This window comes from Mesocricetus auratus, unplaced genomic scaffold, assembly GCF_017639785.1.
Source record: "Mesocricetus auratus isolate SY011 unplaced genomic scaffold, BCM_Maur_2.0 Super-Scaffold_4256, whole genome shotgun sequence".
Classification (NCBI taxonomy): Eukaryota; Metazoa; Chordata; class Mammalia; order Rodentia; family Cricetidae; genus Mesocricetus; species Mesocricetus auratus.
The window spans coordinates 72,531,020-72,552,369 of record NW_024429182.1 but is presented as its reverse complement, the minus strand read 5'-3'; the positions used below and the strand labels follow the sequence as shown (position 1 = coordinate 72,552,369).

Genomic DNA, 21,350 nt, shown 5'->3' with positions numbered 1-21,350 from the left:
TTCCCTCCTCCCCTCTCCCCTTCAGCCCTTCCCCATACTTCCTATGCTCCCATTTTACTCAGGAGATCTTGTATTTTTTCCCATTCCTAGGCAGATCCATGTATGTCTCTCTTGGGGTCCTCTTTGTTACTTAGGTTCTCTAGGGTTGTGGACTGTATGATGATTATCCTTTTCTTTATGTCTAATATCCAATTATGAGTGAGTACATATTATATGTGTCTTTCTGGTCAGGTTACCTCATCCAGGATGTTTTTTCTAATTCTGTCCATTTGCCTGCAAATTTCAAGATGTCATTGTTTTTTTACTGCTGAATAGTACTCCATTGGCAAATGTACCACATTTTCTGTATTTTGTTATTATTTTATTGTTTTTAAGAGTTTTATTTACTTATGTATTTGAGTGTTTTGTTTCCACCAGATCTCATTATAGGTGGTGTGAGCCACCACGTGGTTGCTGGGCATTGAACCTCTGGAGAGAACAGCCAGTGCTCTTAACCCCACTAAGATTTTTATTATTTTTAATTATGTGTGTGTGGTAGGGTATGTGCCTGTGAGTGCAGGTGGCTGTGAGGGCCAGAGGCGTCTGTTCTCTGGAGTCAGTGTCACAGACTGTTGTGAGGTGCTCAGCATGGATACTGGACAGAAATCAGGCCCTTGACTAGAGCAGGAAGTACTCCTAATTGCTAAGTCATCTCTCCAGTTGATGGGACCTGGGATTTATTTGGGTTTAGAGTTTACTATCTAGTGATTCCCCTCTCTACTTTTTTTTGGATTTGTTTGGTTTGGTTTCGTCTTTTTTTTTTTTTTTTTTACTCAGGGTTTGTCTGTGTAGCTCCAGCTGTCCTAGAACTGACTCTGTAGACCAGGCTGGCTCAGAGATCACCTGCCTCTGCCTCCCGAGTGCTGGGATTAGGTGGCACACACCTTTAATCCCAGCACTCGGGAGGCAGAGGCAGGTGGATCTCTGTGAGTTCAAGGCCGGGCTCGACTGACAGCCTCCAAAACAATACAGAGGAACCCTGTCTCGTAAAACCAAAAAAAAAAAAAAAAAAAAAAAAAGAAAAGAAAAGAAAAAAAGTGTGTGCTAGCATCACCTAACCCTGCCTCCATATTTGTCTAAAGCAGCAGTTCTCAACCTGTGGGTCATGACCCTTACACCGGGGCCACATATCAGGTAGCTTGCACACCAGATATTTGTATTATGATTCATAACAGTCACAAAACTACAGTTATGAAAGCAACAAAATAATTTTATCGGGGCTGGGGGGAGGGAGTCATCACCACATGAGGAACTGTATTAAAGGGTTTCAGCATGAGGAAATTCTGTGAGCCCCTTCTATAGCAGGGATTGGGTCTCTGTCTCTATATTTGTTGATTGGTGGTAGTCAGAATGGGCACCCCAACCTCCTCCACCTGTGGTGTGACAGGTACAGAGAGACCCATCACATACAGGGGAAATGGGCTGGGTTTCAGAGAGAATCTCGGCTGGGGGAGAATCATAAGGCAGTGGACACCTACTGCATGGTGATAAGGGAGAAAGCCAACAAAAGCATAAATGGATATTAGGTCCCCCTTTACCCATCCTAGGGCCCACAACCTCATGGAGCCCAGAAAAGGGAAAGCTGGCTGGCTGGCCTATATCAGCCTGCTGGGGGCCGGGGTGCAGAATTCATACCCGATCACAAAAACCTCTTGGGGAAAGACACCAGCAGGTTTTTGTGATCGAGTATGAATGAATTCTGCGACACCGCCCCCCAGCAGGTGTCACACCCCCCTCCCACCAGGTGGGGTAAAGGGGACAGGACTGGCCAGCTGCTCTCCTGCCACTTCTTTGTCTTTGGCTTCTTCCAGGTGCGGTTGAGACAGCCCTGCACGTGACCCTAGCTGGACTTAACCTTCTGTGGATGACCACACCCTGGCAGCTTTATTCCTCCTCCTTTTCCTTCATTTTGATACAGGGTGTGGTGAGTCAAAGCTGGCCTGGAATTTGCTATGTAGTGGAGGAGAATGACCTTGGATATATGTATGGTTCTCCTGTGTCTCCCCTGAAAGTGCTGGGATTACAACTGTGTACTTATTTTTAATCAGGCTACCACTGTGGAGCCCTTGCTGGCCTGGAACCCCTTATGTTTTCTCAGAGATGTCCCTGACTCAGCCTCCCTAGTGCTGGGAGTAAAGGCATGTGCTACCACACCTCACCTTCTGTATTGTTTTAGAGCATTTAGGTTGTCCTTAAATTCTCAATCCTATGCCTATGACAATATTCAAACAAAAACAAACAAGAAAAACAACTTTTTTTCCTTTTTGGTGTTATCTCATTAAGACCTAACAAGCTAGCCAAACATTGTAACATTGAACTAAATCCCAGTCTTTTTAAATTAAAGTTTTTTCTTTGTTGGACTTAATTCTTACAGCTTAGGTTTTTCTCTTGACTTGTAAGAGGGGGCAGGTTGAAGACATCCTCATTATTCCCAAGGACTTGTTATGGTAGTGTCAACGGTTCTCTGGAGTGATTAGTCATATTGTCATTCAGACTCGCCAGCAAAAGATGAGGTCACAGCCTGCCATCTTCTCAGCATAGTGGACATCAAAACACTCATTCTGAGCCACAGTGAAGGTGTTTTTTCAGTCCCGAGCAATGCCTGGGAGGGACAGGGGAAGATGGCATGACAATCGCCAAGGGGGCCTAAGTGGCTGTGGTAGCTTTCCTATCTCCCTAAATACCCACCTTTCCTCGTGAAGGGGAAATAGAGTGGTCCATGTGGTGAGAGGGGAGGGTGGTGCAGTTAGCCAAAGGGTTCTCCTTCATCTTCTTGAAGGATGTATGCTGAACAATGATATCCACAATCTCCTCAGGCAGAGAGCGTCCCAAAAACTCTAGGATCTTCTTGATCTCCCTTTTGGGGTTCTGGAGCATAGAGATGATCTCTGGATGCTCATTGGGATAAGGTTGGGGGATCACCCACAGGGAGCGGGCCACTTCACCAAGGAATTTTCAGACCTGATGCCTTGACTCTGAGCCTCTTACCCTGATGCAAAATAGGTAGTTTCCTACCCTGCCATCTTGGCGTGATCCCAGTGGGTTTGTTCTGGGAGAGGACAGGGACAGACTTTGGTCCCTGGTACCCTGACTTGGCACCTCTGCAGCATGGAGAAGCCAGAGCAACAAGCCACCAGATCAGTATTGGCACATGACTGGCGCTGCTCCAAGATAAGAGCCGTGCAATGCTGAACTGTGCTAAAGTCCTGAGCCAGGAGGTGATGGGAGGTGCTGGTCTGGGGTGGGGCTGGGGTGGGGCTGGGCTCAGGGCCAGGCGAGTGAGGTCCCTGCCTGTGTGACACAGGAGGAGTGGTAGCAGGCGGCCTCACCTCCTTCATGTCTTCATAGAAGAGATAGAGAACAGGGTGAGTGTGTGTCAGTTCCCACCACTCCTTCACGTGCTGGAACCACGACCCATAGGACACTGGGGAAGAGGACGGCACCGGCACAGGCCTTGTTAGCGCCAGCTGTGCCCCTCAGCTCCAGCCCCTCCTTTACAGACCCAGATTCACCTTTCCCTTCCATGAAGTTCTTCAGGAAGCTGTCCCAGGTGCCAGGCTCAGGGTGCACCTTGGCCATGTTGTAGAAGTTATAATAGGAGACGGCCACATCCTTTGCGTTTCTGGTGACGTAGATCACCTGCAGGGGCAGACAATCTCATCCCCTCAGTACCAATCCTCACACACCAAACCGCATCCCAATTCTTGGTACCTATATATATGGCTGGAAAGGGACTGTTTTTGGGGGGCTTTGTTTTATTGTTTTGTTTGTGGAGGGACACGGTCCTGGCTGTCCTGGAATTCACTATGTAGAGCAAGCTGGGCTTGAACTCATAGAGTTCTACCTGTCTCTGACTTCCTAATGCTGGGATTAAGCACATGTGCCACCATGTCTGGCTGTAGTTTTGTTTGGGAGTCAGGGGCAGGGTCTTTCTATGTAGCCATGGCTGACCTGGAACTCACAATGTAGACCAAGCTGGCCTCAAATTCATGAAGACCTATCTGCTTCCCCAGTGCTGAGATTAAAGGCATGTGACACCATGCCTGGCCCATCCTGCATTCTTGTCACAGCAACCAGTGGGAGAATTGTCTCCTGAGGTGCCAGGGGAGAAACAGGCTTGCTGTTGCAACCTTGTGGTATGGGTACCACTGAGCTGTATTTATACAGCGCTTGTTCCTGGCATGGGTTGGATACGGAGCACCCCCAAAGCATTCTTGTGGAAGGCACGGCTCTGGGCAGCACCACTGTGACTTGACTGACCTAATGTAGGGATTGATTCACTCAGGATTTATGTTTGGATGGCATTTTGGGGAAGTGGCATATGTGTGGAGGTGGGGCCTGGCTGAAGAATTGTACAGCGCCCGATGGCATTGTTGTTCCTTACTGCTCCTCCGTGAGCTTCCATCGTGATACCCTGCCTCACCAAAACCCAGAAAAAAGATACACTGTGTCCTGAAGCCATGAGTCAGGAGAGACCTGGAGTTCTATGTCATTCACAGCGAGGATAAACAAACTAACACAAAGTTTAGTCAGGTTGGTCTCCTGAGGGCCACACACCTACACTCTCTCCCACGTCCTGTGAGCTCCTTGTTCTGCGGCTCCCCTTCTCTTAGATCCACACTGTGAACCCCACAACTGACAGGAAGATGGCCTCTCACTGAAACAGCTGAGACCTTGGCAGCTCCGGACTGTCCAACGATGCCCTGGCTTCTCACCTTGACCTTCTGCTCCAGCAAGCTCTGGGAGCCCAGGGCAAGCGTGTCTTGAGGAGCAGGGGGCTGGGGGCTTTACAGAGCTTCCAGACCTAAGCACGTGAAGGGCTGCTGATCAGGACCTGGTCCTCTTTCCCTCGACTTCATTTCCCCAGGGTTCCCTTACACACCTGAGGGACACCGGGCTTTGGAACTCTAGGAGGGGCACCCGGATATAGATGGGGGCCTGGTGACATTTCTCTGGATTAACATCCTGATGGACCATGTCAAGTATCTCACTGACCCAGGTGGTGCCTGGAAAGGAAGAACTGGAGAGTGAGCCGGGCTGATTATAGGGCTCTACTGGCTTACTGGACTTGGGGTACACGCTGATGATCAGGTCATCGGGAAAGGCTTCAAAGTGCTGCAGTTCAGCGGCCATCGGGGATGCCCTTCGGATACTGTGGCAGGTGGTTGGGGACGGGGACCCTGCGCCAGCTCCCTGGTGCTGAAACAGCCATCCCACTTCCCATAGTGGCATAGCACTACCACGTGAGCACCTTCGCCTTGGATAAAGAGCAGGAGGCTTGGGGAGTTGGGCCCTCTACTGGAGCTCAGAGCCAGCGAGTGGTAGGACTGGCTGGAAGGCGGGTCTAACTTTAGGGTAGCGATCACCACTCTGGCTGTACAGCAGTTCACCTGGGGAACATTCCATGAGTTCAGTACCCCACTGGTGGCCAGACCGTTAAAGAACTCTTGGGGGTAGAGCTCGGATGCAAAGTTTGGCAGCTTCCCAGGAGATGCCACACTGTACCAGAGAGGGTCCCCTGGCTCCTGTCCATGCTCACAGCCAGCTTCGTTTCTCCAGCTACCTCCCGCTGCGGCTGTCCGTCTATAACCGGCCTCTGTGACCCCCGCCACTGTGTCCCTCCTTGAGCTTTTCAGGTAGCCACTTAAGGCAGCCACTCGGGGTGTGCACTTCTTAAATCTCAACCCATTTTCAGCTCGGCACTAGGACAAACAAGGCGAGGTGAGGCCTGAGCTTGTTTGGGGGTCAGAGGTTCTGTGTGCATGAGCAGACCCGCTGGTCAGCTGCAGTTGCCCCACTGAGATGGGGTAAGCATGGAGAAAGAGCACAGAAGAGGAAAGTCCAGCGTGCGTGCAGATAGGACCTGCCCACACAATCAGAGCAAGCCTCCTGTGGAGCGTGCTGGAGGGCGAGGCCGTCCTCCCAGCTCACCTGATGTAGGAGGATCTGCCCTGTGGCCTCCTGGGCACACAGCTTACTGTGTGTGCAGACTGGGGAGTACAGGCTCTTTGGGCTGGGTGTTTTATAGGTCCTAAGTGGAGAGGCTTGGAACCAGCCCTAGAACTGGCTGTTTCCTTGAAAGGGTGGGGTAGGGGAAGCTTTATTTACATGCTAAGACTTCATGAAGGAAGTAGGGGTTGAAGATGGGGTGTTCTGTTACCCTCTATAGAACCCCAGCTAGAACTAAGCTAATTGTATCTGCAAACCAAAACCTGACTGGCCCTGAACTACAAAATGAAAGGACAGCCAGTGGAGAATGCACCCATGGGTGGACTGTTTTGTTTTCCCAACAGTGATCTCCACCTGGGTTGGCTCTGGAAATTCCACCCCTGCAGGATGGGTCTTTTTTCTAATACACCAGGTCAAGGGAGAGAATGACGGCACAAGATGGGCGGGGCTAGCTTCCTTTCAGTTGGCTGCAGACCAACAGTGGGGAAAACAGAGCTGAGATAGAGCTCCCTGGTTTGTGAGAACTTGAAAGTAGAGTGATTGATTGGGTGTACCCTGTGTAGGGCCCAAAGGTGGGTCAGGGCAGGGGAAGCTGTGGAAAGGCAGGCGTCCTAGGAGATGCTTCATTTGAATGGTGGTTAGTGGGGCTGTCCTGAAGCCCTAGGAGGGACCCCTACCTCGTGATTCCTGCGAAGAGAGCCAGAGAACAACGTGTGGGTGGCTACAGCGCTCTGTGGAGAGCAGGCAGCCCTAGTCTCAGGGTTCATAAATAAAACTGGCCTGGCAGAAATCCTAAGTAGACTCTTGTGTCTCTCAAACTGACTATCAGACTGTTGAAGCAATGCATTCTAAAGAAATAGGAATTTCCTCCAGGAATGTCATGCTGGGGACAAAAAGAAATGACCCCAGCTAGAGGGGCAGGTGTCTCCCTGAAAGAGCTCTCACACAGTTCAACAACATACCCAGTCACCTTACAGGATGAGATGGAAGCCCGGATGGTGTCGACCACACCGTGACAGGGACTGCTTCGATGTGCATCTCCTTGGACCTCTGTCTAAACTATGATCTCACTGAAGGGCCTTGAAGACACACCCAGGGGGGTTTGCTGGGCCTCTTTATCCCTCTTCCCAGTATGGCCACACTGAATAAGTTTCCTTTTTCTGCTTTGAACTTTGAATTTGGTTCTTTTAATAGGCTTGTTGAGGATGGGTGGTCAGGCTGACTTGGTATAGATTGTGACTCACGAGTTCAGTAACATCTAGATTAAGATCTAGCAGCAAGCCTGGCCCTGGAGGCCTGTGGGGCTCTGCGAACAGAGCGGTGTTGGCAGGGTAACACTGAGTGAGTCGAGAAGGAAATACCGTTCAGCAGGACTCAGCAGCCAGTGTTGGTTCAAACTTCTAGAGTCAGGCACTGCTTATTTAAGTACAGTACAATTTTGGAGAGAGTTTCCTAATGTAACGCGATTCCCACATGCACAAGGAGACGTTATTACATTGAAACTCTTCTCAATACATGTCACTCCTTCCATGAAGGTGGGTTCTAGGGATAGGCTACCTGTGTTGTCTTAAGGGCCTAGGGAAGGATCCAGTGTGGTCTTGGTCATACAGTTAGTATAGAGGTCATCTGGGCTATGAGCCACCTCTAGTCCTGGTTATGGGAGAGTCAGGGGACCAGGGATGGAGTGATCTACAGGTAGCCCAGGGGCTACCCAGGCTGTTAGCCACCTCCGTTCCCAGCCTTCTAGGCAGAAAACATACATCTTTTCCCTTGAAAAGACAACTTTGGGTGTTTAATATTCCTGGTTTCCCTGGTGCTTTCTGTGAGCACAAGGACCTTTGTGCTCCCAACAGAGACACGCAGACTCCAAGTCACAGGTGCTGGTCTCCTGAGCTTTTAATTATTCTATTTAGCTTCAGCTCTAGGCTTTACACAGTCCAGCTTTATCTGAGGGATCCTCAATGGGGGACTGCCTCAGCCAGATGAGCCCACGGGCATGTCTGTGGGGACATTTTCTTGATTGTTGATTGATGTGAGGGCCCAGCCCACTGTGGACTAGGCAGGCAGCCCTGGGTTGTGTACAGAAGACACTAACTGTCACCTCGGAGAAAGGCAAGGGAGTAGCAAGGTCACGTGGTCAGGCCCAAAGCCTCAGTCACTTCACCCCTTCCTGCCCTTCTCTGAGAAGACACCAAAAGTTACCCTTAACTCAGTTATTATTTTATTTAAAGATTTATTTATTTATAATGTATACAGTGTTCTGCCTGCATGTTGCCTACAGGCCAGAAGAGGGCACCAGATCTCATTACAGATGGCTGTGTGCAACCACATGGTTGCTGGGAATTGAACTCAGGACCTCTGGGAGAGCAGCCAGTGCTCCTAACCTCTGAGCCATCTCTCTAGCCCTTAACTCAGCTTTTTGTGTGTGTGTTCAAGTAAAAGCTGCCAAGCACTGAAGAGAGGGGCGGAAAAGGAACAGGGTTCAGTTTGGGACACCTAGGATCAGGCCTCCAGCAAGTCTGTCCAGTGTTCCTGTAAAGGACAAAAGGGTGGGTCAGAGGTCGTCTAGGACGGCTGGGGGAGAGTGGGGTCAGAGTCACCTCTCACCTCCTCCAATTCCAAGTCCTCTTCCTCCTCGGCGTCCACGTGACACTGCCCAATCAGACTTCCCCAGAGCAGAGACTTCTTACAGCTGCCAAAGGGAGCAGTTGGTGGAAACAGGCATCCCCAGGCCCCTCCACGCAGGCCCTGAGTATCAAGATGAGACCTGGACTCACCTAGGACAATGGCCTTCTAGAGGCAGAAGCTGCCCAGGCTCTTCCCGCAGGAACTCCTCTGCCAGGCAGATGATATGCGCCTTTAGGGGACAACCGGGGTGGGGGCAGCACAGGGGGCCCTCTTCATCCTGTCAGAGGTGGCAGGTAAGGAGATGCAGAAGTTAACCGGAAGTAACCGAGAGCAACCCACAGCTTGCGAGACAAGAGACATAAAACGCAGACACGAGAGCTATGACTTCAGAAGACCAGGAAAGATCTACACCGCGGCCGGTTGCCCCCATTCAGAGGATCCGACGGCCCTGGCAGGTATAGGCCAGGAAAGAGCTCAAAGTACCATCGCCCTCATTAGACTGTGTCAGGGTGGGCGAAGTCCGGGGCCTTAGCCCCTATGTGGCCCCTACCTGCAGCGTGCGCGCACACAACATGCAGCAAGCTTTGGCACCTAGATCCCGCTGGGGCTTGCCGTCAGTCTCGCTTGCAGTGAGCTGCTTAGGTTCCAAGGGCTGGGGTGGTGGCCCGAAGGCAATGGGCATGTGTAGTGGTGGCGCTGGAGAAAGTTCATGGCGGAAGTCAGGTCTCAGCCAGCGCAGCGTTAGAGGGAGGCGCACCCACGGAGGAGCTCGGAGCATGTGCGCCAGCACGCGCAGGTGGAAGGCAAAGGAAGCCTCGCTGCGCAGGCGCGGCCCCACGTGCGTCAGGCGGCGTGAGGCTTGAGGGTGCTGCCAGGCCCATTCAAACTATAGGAGGGGACACGGATGACAAGTCAGGATGGCGCTGGGCAAGGTCCTCGGCAAACTCTGCGGCCCCAACTAGCCCGCCCTTAAGACACCTTCTTACCCGCAGGGCGGCCACAGCAGATGGAAAACCGTGCAGGATCAACACCATGTCCCTTGGGAGGAGAGGGCACAGCCAGTGAGTTCCCACCCCACCTCGACCCCGTTAGAAGCTGAATCCCACCTCCAGGCCTGTGTTCCGGTTCACAGCGAGAGCCCAGTCACACCACTTCATACCTGGCCATTAGGACTTACTGTGGCGATGGAAGACCCCCGTACCTGCCAACCTCAGGCTCCTTACCCGGTCCTTCCTCTTTGTAAGTAGTATTCTAGCCCCAGCCTTGCTGACCAGGGCCCCTGTCTCCTGATCCCAGGCTTTAAAACAATTTTCACTGGTATATTAACTGTGCAAAATAGTAGTTGCATCAACATTGTCCCTCTTATGTAATGTATTTTGTCATTGCTTACAACACTTCCCTCATTTTTTTGGCCTTCTTCCTCATTCCAAATAGTTCCCTTCCTATATAACCTTTCTTTAAATTCTGAATGAGAGAAAACTTGAGATATTTGTTATATAACTTAACATGATAATGTCCAATTCCATCCACATTCTCACAAGGGGTATAATTTCATTCATTATTATGGCTGAGTCAAATCGCATTTTGGGAGTGGAGTGGTGGTTCGGTTAGGCGCACTTGCTCTTGCGGAGGATCTGGGCTCAGAACTGTCTGTAGCTGGGCGTTGGTGGTACACGCCTTTAATCGCAGCACTCGGGAGTCAGAGGCAGGCGGATCTCTGTGAGTTTGAGGCCAGCCTGGTCTACAGAGCGAGTTCCAGGACAGCCTCCAAAACAATACAGAGAAATCCTCTTTGGAAAAACAAAACAAAACAAAAAAACAAAACCCCACAAAACTGTAACTCCCATTCCAGGAGGTCTGGCGCCCTCTTCTGACTTCTGCGGGCACTGCATGAACATGATGCACTTAGATTTAGGCAAAACACTCATATGAATAAAAAAAAGCCAAAAACCGGTTTTTAAAAACTACATCTTTAATCCCAGCACTTTAATTCCACGCCTTTAATTCCAGCATTCGGAAGGCACAGGCAAGTGGATCTCTGTAAGTTCGAGGTCAACCTGGTCTACCGAGAACCCTGACTCGAAAAACCGAGAAAACAAAATTTATATCCAGTATATGCCATATTTTCTTCATCCACTCACCTGTTTATGGACACTGTGCTGAATAGTTTTATGTCAACTTGACACAAGGTATAGTCATCAGAGTAGAGGAAGCCTCAATTGAGAAAATTCCTCCTTAAGATCGGTCTGTATGGACGCCTACGGAGCATTTTCTTAATTAGTGATTGATGTGGGAGGGCCCAGGCCTTTGTGAGTGGTGCAACCCCTGGGCTGGTGGTCCTCGGTCCATGGCCTCTGCACCAGATCTTTCTTATTTGAGCTCCTGTCCTGAATTTCTCCATTGATGAACAGCGATGTGGAAGAGTAAGCCAAATAAATGCTTTCCTCCCCAATGAGCTTTTCGGTCACGGTGTTTCGTCACAGAAACAGAAACCCTAAGGAGAGCACTTAGGCTGATTCCATAACTTAGCTTTTGTATTTAATCCTTTCTTAGACTTATTTTATTATTTTATATGTATGAGTGTTTTTCCCTGTATGCCTGTATTTTCGTATGTTTTTGCCTGTATTTATGTATGTGCACCACGTGCGTGCCTGGTGGGCGAAGAGGTCAGAAGAGGGCGTTCCATACCCTGGTACAGGAGTTACAGATCAGCCCTTAGCTGGTGACCCTGTTCCCCAATTAACCATCCCAAATCTGAATCCAGCCTTCGCAGAGTCCACAGGTGCCGCCTTCCCGTCACTCTCGCCCGGGTGACAGGCCGGGAACTCGGCACCGCCCGCGACCACAAACTTGGCCCCGCCTCTGTCTTTGGGCTTCAGTCCTGGCGCCCGCCTCCTAACCGGAGCCTTCCGGCAGGACACCGGCGCGCTCTTACCAGGGTCCTCGCCCGCTGGTCCGCCAGGCGCCACCTTTTTTGCGACCGGCGTTGTGTTGACGGACCCGACGAGCAGGATTGACAGTGAATCCCACGTAAACGCGGCCCCGATGCCGAGGGTTCTGGCAGTAGAGCAGGTAGACACCGAAGAAGCGCTCCGGTCTGGCTGTATGACCCATCCGGACTTTCTGGGTTGGAGGACTGAAATGAGGGTGGTTTCTGGGACCTCGAACCCCGGAAAAGGCTGGGTAGCCAGGGCTGCAAAACGTTTGTTTAGGAAAAAGCACTCGAGAATGATCGTGCAGAGCCTGGGAAACCCGGCTGCTCGGCTTGGTGCGCCGCCTGCTGGCAGGAGGAGGGCGAGCAAACGCGGCCGCTCCGCCCTCCAGTCCGGCCTGGGTTGGCTAACTGCTGGGGCGGAACCTCCCTAGTGCTGCAAATTCAGCTGTGCCAGGAGCCGGAAGTGCTGCCTCGGAGACCGCCCCAGGAAGGGCGGAAGTAAGCGACGTGAAGGAAGTGGCTACAGTGAGGGCGGAAGGTGGGGTGGGGGGGGACCCGAGGCGAGGTTCTGGTCACGCCGGCCTGTGGCCCCGGTCGGGCTTTGGCCATGGAACTCAGCGCCGACTATCTCCGCGAGAAGCTGCGGCGGGACCTGGAGGCAGAGCATGTGGTGAGTGCGGGGCCGGGGCCTCGGGCGGCGGGAAAGGGCTCCCGGGCGAGCGCCCCATCGTCTGGGTCTTCTGCCGGCTAGGAGGTGGAGGACACGACTCTCAACCGTTGCGCGACCAGCTTCCGAGTCCTGGTGGTGTCGGCTAAGTTCGAGGGAAAGCCACTGCTCCAGAGACACCGGTGAGCCCCGGGAGCCCCTCACCCAGCACGGCTTCGGGCTCGGGGCTGCAGTCCACCCGGGTGGGGACTAACTCACTCCCGAAGCCCCAGGATGTGGCCCATAACCGGTGGGTGCTCCCGCTTTTGTGGTTGGACTTCTGTCCTCCCCTCGAATCCCCACTTCCTGGAGACATCTCCCATCTCCCTGGTCACGCTCGCTTTGGAGTCCACCACCCCGGTCATTTCCCAATCCTGTCTCTCGCCCAGGCTGGTGAATGAGTGCTTAGCTGAAGAGCTCCCGCGCATCCATGCCTTTGAGCAGAAAACCCTGACACCAGAGCAGTGGACCCGAGAGCGGCGGAAATGAGGGGCCTGAACAGCCATTAAATTGTAAATCGGGACCAGCTGGTGTCAGTGTGCTGTTTGATGGCCCTGAGGCTGAGTCAGGGACTTGGCTTTCCCCTGCCTCTCCTCCAGCCATTGTTTTGGCATTGTCTCTGCCAAGGGTGCCTTGTAAGCCTTCTGTTTGCCCCCCTCCTCGTGGTCTCTGTACTGTCACCAAGGTCAGCCCTCAAAAAGCAGGGTGTTCCTGCTCTGCCAGCCCTCCAGGACCAGAAACCCTGAGTCTTTTCCTACCGTCTCCCTCTCTCCAGGGGACAAGATAGATGCACATGTTGTTGGTCTCTTTTCAGACCTCAGGGGACATGACATTCAGTACCATTCCTCCACGTCTAATCCCTCTCCTCTGTGTGATCTTTGGTTTTGTCTCGTTTTATCTTTTAGACAGGCTCTCAATGTATTTTCCAGGCTGTTGTTAAATTCATGAGCTCAGATGGTCTTCTTGTCTTCCAAGCAGCTCTGACTGCAGATGTCAATCCCCACTCTCGGTCCTCATATTGTCAGAGCCTGACACTTGGCAGTTATTTCCCTCGTTCTTCCATCAAGAGACTGGTCTAGCTGGAGTCACAGTAGTCACTGGTCGGCCCTCTCCATCCCCAGGGTCATTTCCTGAGCATTTTAGTTCTTCTGGAGAAGTAGTGATTCAGTCTACACGCAAGGATCCCAAAAGAAGACTCAAGAAAGATGCAGAGGGTAGCCTGGCCTGCATCTCTATAGGAGTAACCCCTTCATTCCTCAGTGATGGCCCTCCAGTTTATAGGGGAGATCACATGTCCTGTCAGAGGGTGGAGCACCACTGGACAGGCAGGCCTGTTTGTGTGCCGTTCTCTATGTCCAGATAACTGCATGGTTGCTAAAGGCTGGGGATGGCGTCCTGGGTATTCTCTGAACTGTATGGACTCGGTCCTGGGATGGCCATGGCACCCTCCCGAGCCCCTCTATATCATCCTAGCTCTGGAGTCTCCCATCAGTTAGGCACCAGAAGTTACTCCCAATCTGAGAATTAGCTAGTTGGCAGGGTGCTTGCCTAGCAGGCATGAAGCCCTAAGTTCAATTCTCAGGACCACATGACCCAGGCATCATGAGGCACTCCTAGAATAGCACTTGAGAGGTAGAGGCAGAAGTGTGAGGAGTTCAAGACCATCTTAGGCTATGTGAGACAGTCACAAAACACACAGAAACACGTTACTCCTATAGACAGGGTTTAAGAGATCTGTTCTTTCCTGTTTTCCTCAGACTCCAGGTGCTGTGAAACCCACAGGAAATGCTCCGAGGCAGCAGAAGGCTAGGAATGCAAGGGGGTTGCTTAAACCATACCTCCAGAACCGCCCCCCTGCCCACTATTGCCCTGCTATGTGCTTCAGTCCTGAGTCAGGCTGTTTCCTGGTTTCTAAGCTTTGCCCTTATGGGACTTTGTTTTGTCAAGTTGTTTTTGTTTGAGACAGGTCTTTCTATGCAGCCTAGGCTGTCCTGGAACTTAAGAGATCTGCCCGCCTCTGCTTCCACAGTGCTAGGGCTAAAGGCATGCGCCACACCTGGCTTATTTGTTTTGTGCAAGCTTATTTGCTAGCTGAGGTGTCAAGTTTCCTGAAGCTGGAGTTGCAGTTGGTTGTGGGCCGCCTGATGTGAGTGTTGGGATCCGAACTCTGGTCCTCTGAAAGGGCAGCAAGTGTCTCCGCGCAAGCTTTGTTTTCACTTATGTGTGTGTATGTGAATGGATGTGCATGTTGGTGTACATGAGCATGCATGTGTATATGCCTGTACACATGAGTGGAGCCCTGAAGAGGCTGTCAGATGTCTTTTTACTTATCCCACTGAGGCTGTCTCCCTGAACCTGTTAAGCTAGAAGGCAGCCAGCCCCACAGTCCTATTTCTGTCCATGTCAGAGCTGGATTTACAGGTTTGCAAGTACATCCATCTTGTTATGTGGATGCTGGGATCTGACTTCCAGTGCTCATGACTGCAGAGCAAACTATACCACTAAGTCATCTTTCCGGCCTCCTTTTTTTTTTTTTTCTTTTTTTCTGTTTGTTGTTGTTTATCTTATTACAGTTGTTTTTGAGACAGGCTCTCTCTCTTAGGCTGTCTTTGAACTTCTGATCCTCCTGCCATCACCTCTCAAGTACTGAGATTACAGGCCTGGGCTACCACACCTGGTTTATGCAGTGCTGGGGATCAAACCCAGGGCCTGGTGCATGCTGCTAACCAGACTACTTTGGAGGCTGTCCTGGAACTCGATCTGTAGACCAGGCTGGCCTGGAACTCACAGAGATCCTTCTGCCTCTGCCTCCCAAGTGCTGGGATTAAAGGCATGCACCACCAATGCCCGGCTTGGTTTGGTTTTTTGAGTCACTCTATAGCCACTCTCAATGAGTTTCTGGCTCGAAACTGCCAGGAGTCCTGCTCGGTTCCCAAGAGTTTGGATTACAGGTGTGAGTCGTGTCTGACCAGAAGTCTTTTTTTTTGTCTTTGACTCTATGGTTTGAAAATGTCACCATGTGCTTTTTGGTTTTCCCATAAGCACCAGTGTCAATACAGTTGTATGCAGTCTGTGCTTGAGGTGATCAGGAAATGCTAATTTGGGGCCGGGGCTAGGGGTGTAGTTAGAGTGATAGAGAGCTTGCCTCGAATGTGAACGGCTGTGACTTTGGTCCCCAGCACTACCAAAGTAAACACAAGAAAAGCCTTGGATGGATATGGAAATCTTGGGGCCCTAAAATAGGGATTGGATGACTCAGACCCACTTCCAGATGGCGCTAGGAAACAGAACAGTCTCTTGGCTCCATCCCTGGGTAGCTACAGTCCAAGACCCCATTCATTTGCTGCAGTGGATTTAGCAATGGCCCGTGACAAGTGACCCATAGCCTGAATGGGATAGTCAAGGGGAAGCCTTGGGGTTGGTCAGCTCACCAGAGACTGAGAGGTACAGAAAATAAAGCCACTTTATTATTTTCATCTTATTCACCATATGGCCTGAGGGTTAGGGTGGGAGCAGAGTTGAATGGCTGGTCCCACTGAAGGCTCTGGGGTCCTTCACTTGGCCTGAACAGTCTCCTCCAGCCTGTCCATGCGCTTCTGGAGCTCTTGTACTGTGGCCTGCAGATTCCTCATCTCTTCCTCCAGCCGTGACACAGTGTCCTAGGGAAGTCAGTACTGCATTAGGCCCAGCTTCTCTGTAGCGTCCCTTCCTCCAACATGAGCTAACCTTTCTGAGAGCCTCAAGGCTTGGGCCCTTTGGTCCCAGCAGCTGCTACTTGGATTACTGCACTGTAAGCTTGTGACCTGTTTCTAAGGCCTCAGGGTCACCCACTGGTTGTCCTCTAAGAATTTCCTGCCTTAGGAGCTTGGAAATCTGTAAATACCAGACTCTCCCTGAGACCCTGAGCATATCCACACAGCCTTTGCCCTAGTCTCCTGCCCTGCTGCCCCAGCTCCCCACCAGCCTCACCGAGCTAGGAGGGCCGCTGGCCTCTGCTGTGGCTCTCTTGCGCACACTGTCCAGGCCCCTGTTGACTCTCAGCTCGCGACTCTTTGGGGGCACATAGCCATCCTTGAGGGAGATGAGCAGGGGGCCAGCATCCCGACCACCGAGCCACTCCTCAGCTGTGAGGGCAGGGTCAGGTCCTGCAGTGGGTGGATACAGGTCCTCCTGGAACAGGTCCGACTGTGGGCAAGGCCAAGGCTGGTCACGAGAGTGTTTATGTTCCCGCCCCTCCCTACAAGCCCTCATGGTCAGTTCCTGTCCTAGCACCCAGGGAGGAGCATCGGAGCGTCACCTTTCTAGGCACCGTCATAGCAATGGGCTCACATTTCCGCTCATGAAGCTTATAGAATCTGTGGAAACAGGGAGATGAGCAGCACTACACCGCATGAGTGGGTGCTGAAGGTCTGGTCAGAATCTGGAGGTGGGGGTGGGAGTGGTCATTTACCTGGCGATCTCACACTTATTCACTTCCAGGCCACGTTTGGGCATGTAGCCCATACCACGCTGAGACTCCTTGGAGCTGAACATGGAAAGATAGTGCAGGAACGGAGCCTCCGAAGTGATCTCAAAATACCGGATAGAGCTGTCACCCTGTAGGTGGTATGGGCAAGAGTCAGTACCAGCACAGGTCACCAGCCTTTATGCTCACCAAGCCACTTACCCACCTCTCTGCCCCCAGCCCGCCTGAGTACCTTGCCACAGAGGTAGACAATGTTGGTGTCGGGGTCAAAAAAAGGCAGCAGAACGCCACTGCTGGTGTCCAGCTCCTGCAGGGACAGTGGCTCCTCCAGGTGCTTCTGTAGAGACAGGTGGGGTAGCAATAGGCTGGGCCATGTCAGGTCGTCACTGGACAGTAAGCAGGCAAGGGCCCTCAGACTAAGCAGTGGAAACTCCCCACCTCAGTAATAAGACGGAGACTTAGCCTCCAGCCTTGATTCCCAATCTAAAGGATCCGGTCTCTCAGCACTCACTGTGTCCCACAGCGCCACCTGCCGCTCACTCATGCGGCTGAAACCCGTGGTTAGAATCTTTCCTTCCGATACAAACACAGCGTGCACGGGCCGGGTTCCCTCATGAGGACGGTCCTTCTCCTAAGAGGAAGGAAATGTGTTGGGTCAGCTTCTCACAGTCTCATCAAGAGACTAGACCCTAGGCGGGTGCACAGACAGCAACATCCAAGAGCCAAGGTTTAGGGTTCTGGCAACTTACAGCCACAATAGTGCCTTTTCGAGGCTCAATGATGCGAACACGCTTGTCACGGCAGGAAGTACAGATGAGACCACCGTCCCGACTCCAGTCCACACTGTAGATTGTGTCCGGGTGCACATCTGGGCCGAGGGTCAGCACAGCTGCCCCAGTGCCCACATCCCAAACCAGGATCACATTGTCGCAACCTGCACAATTGTTCAGCGTTGAACTATGAGCCTTTGCCCTCTGCCAGGCCCCCGGCCCTCCCCGCCTCACCCGTGCAGCACCTGCGCTGAGCAGTACATTCTGGGCTGTGGGGTGCCATGCAATGATGCCCACCCGCTTGGTGTGGCCCTCCAAGGTGACGACAGGCTCCCGCAGGGGCAGCACCAGGCCCCCATCAGGGACCTCCCACACCTGCAAAAAGGGGCAAGTGAGTCTCGCTTTCAAAAGTCAGGGTTTTCCTGGAGACCCCTCCTAACCACATTCCTACCAAAACTCACCATCACTGTGCAGTCCTCAGAGCCACTGGCAATAACATTGTCATTGTGTGGGCACCAGGCAATGTCTAGCACAGGGGCTGTGTGGCCGCAAACCAGGGGCGCGTTTTTGTCCACTCGTCCAGTCTGCAGGACACAGCAAAGCTTCTGATGGAGGTGCTTTTGGCCTCCCCACACCCTCGCAGAGGGACACAGGAAGGCTGCGGGGTCCCTAGAAGCACTGGGGTTGGGGAGGGTTTGACCTTTGTCTCAGTTCCAGGAAGACTAGCACTAAGCTGCATGAGATCCTGACCCCTCTATCTTGGTGTCATCTGTGGGCAGCGTAGGCCCTGGGCCCAGGACAAACACAGGTTTGGGGTTCCCAAGAGGAGAGTGTAGGGGCTGGGTGGGGTTGTATAGGATGCATCCTGATGGATAAATAGGGCCTGGAGTGCTGTCCCCATGCCTCTGGACAGCAGCAGAGGTTTGGAAGCGGCCTCTTCCGAGGGCCCACTGCTTCCTGTGTAGAGAGCTTGCAGGGTGCAGGCCCAGCTTCACCCCGACAACCACTTCCTCTTCTCTGCTTCCATCGGCCCTTTTAAGGTAACAACTGGGGCCCATCTCCCTTTCCTGTTTCACCCCCTGAGGAGTCCAGGAGTGTGCTGGGGCTGATGGGTAGAAGGCTTAGAGGGCAGAAAAAGGCTTTGCCTCATCTCCACCTGTGAGTTCTCACTCCTGAGAACCCTGGAGCAGCCCTGCCCTGAGACTTGCCCCCACCCCCGTTTTGTCCCCAGAGAGCTTAAGGAGCAAATGGCCCTGTCCCATTTTACAGACCCCCAGGAAGGCTTGGTACAGGAGCCTACCCAGGACCCCACAGTGTCACTGGACAGCAGAAGCCTCCTCAGGAGGGCTGCTGCACCCGAAGCTCACCTTTCCTAGGGGTAGCACCAGGAAGGCCCCTCCCCCACTGGCCTCACAGATCAGAGCCATGAACTTGGGGTTGACGGCACAGAAGCCGCTGTCCCAGGTAGTCTGTGAGACGCGCACATCCTCATAGCACTGGTCAGCTTTGGCTGGCTGTCCAAATACGTGTCGGAATTTGCTGGAGCGAACCACCTGCCGGCTCATCCTGAGGGACACAGATTGTAAACTTTTCTGAGTCAATTCTGGCCAAACATTGTCAGCCCTAGAGTAACCCTTGGCCTGAGTTTAAGGTTCCCAAATCATGTCTGAGGCACCCTGACCTACTCTCCATGCTGACAACCTGCTTACCCTTTCCAGTTTTTCTTCTGTCAAACTCCCAGATACTTGAAGCCACACCCTCAATCCTGCACCATCAGCCCCTACAACAGAGCCCGGAACGGTGTAAGCACCAGGGGCTGGCTCTTGGCTGAAACCTCCTCTCCAGGGTCCTGACACCTGGAGGTGAGTTCCCTCCTATTGACCTCTTCCAGACCCTACATCCCACACACCCACACAGCACTTCCTACAGGCAGAGCAGGGCTGCTCCTCCCCAGTTTCCCCCTCAGGGATGGCACACAGGAAGATGTGTGCCAGCTTGCCTAGCAGGGAATGAAGTAGTAGGATGGCTTCCCCAGGTTTCTGGCCACAAGCAGCAGCAATGGCTTGGGTCCCAGCATCTCCCCACACCCCTGCCACTCAACCCCCGCTCAGAAAAAGCAGGTGTTCTGTGCCAGCTTTGCTTCCTTCAAGGATGGAGATGCCCACCATGACTTCCCTGAGGTCTGCTAAGATGGTTACCCACTGTGGCTGGGCAGCCAGTGGAGCCCAGGGGCAGCTTCTACCCTCCTGTTCTAGATTCCCCATCCCTGTGCCCAATCCCGCCACCTCCCTAGTGAAGGAGCCACCGCTGCCCTGTGGAAGGCACTCTGCCCAGAGCCTGAGCCTCTGCCCATCTCCCCAGCCTCGCCCATCTGCTCTGCCTTAGGGGGGGGAGCCCCTTCTTGCTGGGACTTCAACCCTCACCCACATGGCTAACCCTAAGGAGGCTCCCAGGTCTACACAGAAAGCAGGTGAAATGCATGAGGGAAGTCTCCAAGACAAGAAGGGGACATAAGCCCCCCAGTGAGCAGTCTAGATTTGGGAGAAGGAAACCCCAATCTAGAGGTGGGGGCAGGAAGATGTGCCCCACCCGGCCTCCTCCCCCACCCAGGTACCAAGCCCGGAAACCACGGAAAGGGGAACTTGCTCTTTTCTTGTTTTGCACTCAACCCCTTCCTGTCTCAAAGCTTGGGGCAGCTACTTGGCTCACCCCACCCTGGCCCCCACCCTCATCGCCCAGAAGCTCCCTCCCAGGGACATAGGTCCCGAGACCAGCTGTGGCCGCTCCCAGCGCGCCCACCTCCATCTTGGTCACGATGGTCCTTCGCCCTCACCTTGGAGCACTCTGGGACCTGCTTGCCGCTTCACACTCCTTGGTCCCGGGCCCTCTCGGTGAGGCTCATGAACGGGCTCCCTGACCGCAGCCTGGTCGCCCTGACAGCTCGCCCGCCCCCACAGCCCTGCTCCCACGCTGGCGCCGGCCCCACAGGTGGCCCATGGCAGCGATGCCCGGCCCTTGTGACCAGCCCTCCCCCAGCACCTAGTCTCACCTGCTGCGGGGAGCTGAGCTTGACCCCCCCCAAGTGGAGGAGGAAGGAGAGGAGGATGGAGGAGCCGCAGGCTGGTCGCCGAGGATGCTCTGTCAAGACAATGAATGAGCAGCGGCCGTGCGCCGGCCTCCTCCCGGTGGCAGCGCCCCTTTGGGCGGAGCTCCTGGAGGCCCGGCCCTTCCCTCCCAGAGGCGAAGCTGAGACCGCTCTGCACGCTGTCAGCTCCAACCCCCCCCCCCCGACAGATGCCGACGCGAATCAGCTCTTCTTTTAATGTCAAAACTCAAAAATACCCAGTTCCTTCATCCCTCCCCCGGCCGCCCGCAGCCTCCTCGAGGTCCTTTCCCTGGCACCGGAGGAAACTCCCGAAGGGCTGCGACCAGCTTGAGAGCCTTGTCTGCCTGCCACAGGCGGGACCGCTCTCGTCGCTGCCCCGAAACGAACTCCTTCGTGGCCTTGGGAGTCATTTCTCCTCTGTCGAGGCTCAGGGCTTCAACGGGGGACACCCTTGTCCTCTGTTTCACAGGGCTGAGACCCGGGAGTACGGAGTGCCTGTTTGTGGTCCCGGCTGAGAGAACAAATGAGTCAGGTTCTTCCCTCCATCGAGAGCCTGGGGTGGGGCCGGGGCCGTCTGCCACAGTTTCAAGGCCACTGAGCACAGACCAGAAGTCTGATAGCACACACACCTGTCCCTCAGTTAGGGGGTGCTGAGTTGTCGCAGAAGCAAGGGCAGGGCAAGCAAGGCCTTTGCTAGAACCACTGTGACTCTAGGCTGTCACTCCTCAGTGACCTTTGGCAGATCGCTTTAA

At 53.2% G+C, this 21,350-nt stretch overlaps 4 protein-coding genes across 6 annotated transcripts; 1 reads left to right on the top strand and 3 right to left on the bottom strand.

Annotated features, from left to right (window-relative positions):
• Window positions 1-2,509: 2,509 nt before the first annotated feature.
• LOC101842559 (sulfotransferase 1A1-like) lies at window positions 2,510-5,172 on the bottom strand. Its single transcript, XM_040731286.1, has 5 exons — window positions 5,103-5,172; window positions 3,552-3,695; window positions 3,369-3,463; window positions 2,728-2,907; window positions 2,510-2,641 (listed from the first exon to the last, which is right to left on the bottom strand). Exons 1-5 carry the CDS (start codon window positions 5,170-5,172, stop codon window positions 2,525-2,527), a joined length of 606 nt encoding a protein of 201 aa, XP_040587220.1. The 3' UTR covers window positions 2,510-2,524.
• Window positions 5,173-7,866: 2,694 nt separating this feature from the next.
• On the bottom strand, window positions 7,867-11,892 carry Slx1a (SLX1 homolog A, structure-specific endonuclease subunit). 2 transcript variants are annotated; one of them, XM_005063389.4, is made up of 6 exons: window positions 11,552-11,892; window positions 9,603-9,654; window positions 9,167-9,502; window positions 8,766-8,893; window positions 8,596-8,680; window positions 7,867-8,520 (listed from the first exon to the last, which is right to left on the bottom strand). In XM_005063389.4, exons 1-6 carry the CDS (start codon window positions 11,728-11,730, stop codon window positions 8,491-8,493), a joined length of 810 nt encoding a protein of 269 aa, XP_005063446.1. In that variant the 5' UTR covers window positions 11,731-11,892; the 3' UTR covers window positions 7,867-8,490. The 2 variants fall into 2 exon arrangements, with proteins under 2 accessions (XP_005063446.1, XP_021084643.1); XM_021228984.2 differs by lacking the exon at window positions 11,552-11,892 and adding an exon at window positions 9,840-10,364.
• A 110-nt stretch (window positions 11,893-12,002) lies between these two features.
• Bola2b (bolA family member 2B) lies at window positions 12,003-12,780 on the top strand. Its single transcript, XM_005064416.4, has 3 exons — window positions 12,003-12,221; window positions 12,303-12,400; window positions 12,647-12,780. The coding sequence occupies exons 1-3, from the start codon at window positions 12,159-12,161 to the stop codon at window positions 12,744-12,746; spliced, it is 261 nt and encodes an 86-aa protein (XP_005064473.1). The 5' UTR covers window positions 12,003-12,158; the 3' UTR covers window positions 12,747-12,780.
• A 2,922-nt stretch (window positions 12,781-15,702) lies between these two features.
• Coro1a (coronin 1A) lies at window positions 15,703-20,692 on the bottom strand. Of its 2 annotated transcripts, XM_021228979.2 has the most exons (12): window positions 20,542-20,669; window positions 19,202-19,272; window positions 18,860-19,058; window positions 17,954-18,076; window positions 17,738-17,867; window positions 17,472-17,656; window positions 17,234-17,353; window positions 16,955-17,059; window positions 16,708-16,853; window positions 16,555-16,612; window positions 16,227-16,442; window positions 15,703-15,916 (listed from the first exon to the last, which is right to left on the bottom strand). In XM_021228979.2, exons 3-12 carry the CDS (start codon window positions 19,055-19,057, stop codon window positions 15,812-15,814), a joined length of 1,386 nt encoding a protein of 461 aa, XP_021084638.1. In that variant the 5' UTR covers window position 19,058; window positions 19,202-19,272; window positions 20,542-20,669; the 3' UTR covers window positions 15,703-15,811. The 2 variants fall into 2 exon arrangements, with proteins under 2 accessions (XP_021084638.1, XP_005064471.1); XM_005064414.4 differs by lacking the exon at window positions 19,202-19,272 and having other exon boundaries at window positions 20,542-20,692.
• Window positions 20,693-21,350: the final 658 nt, after the last annotated feature.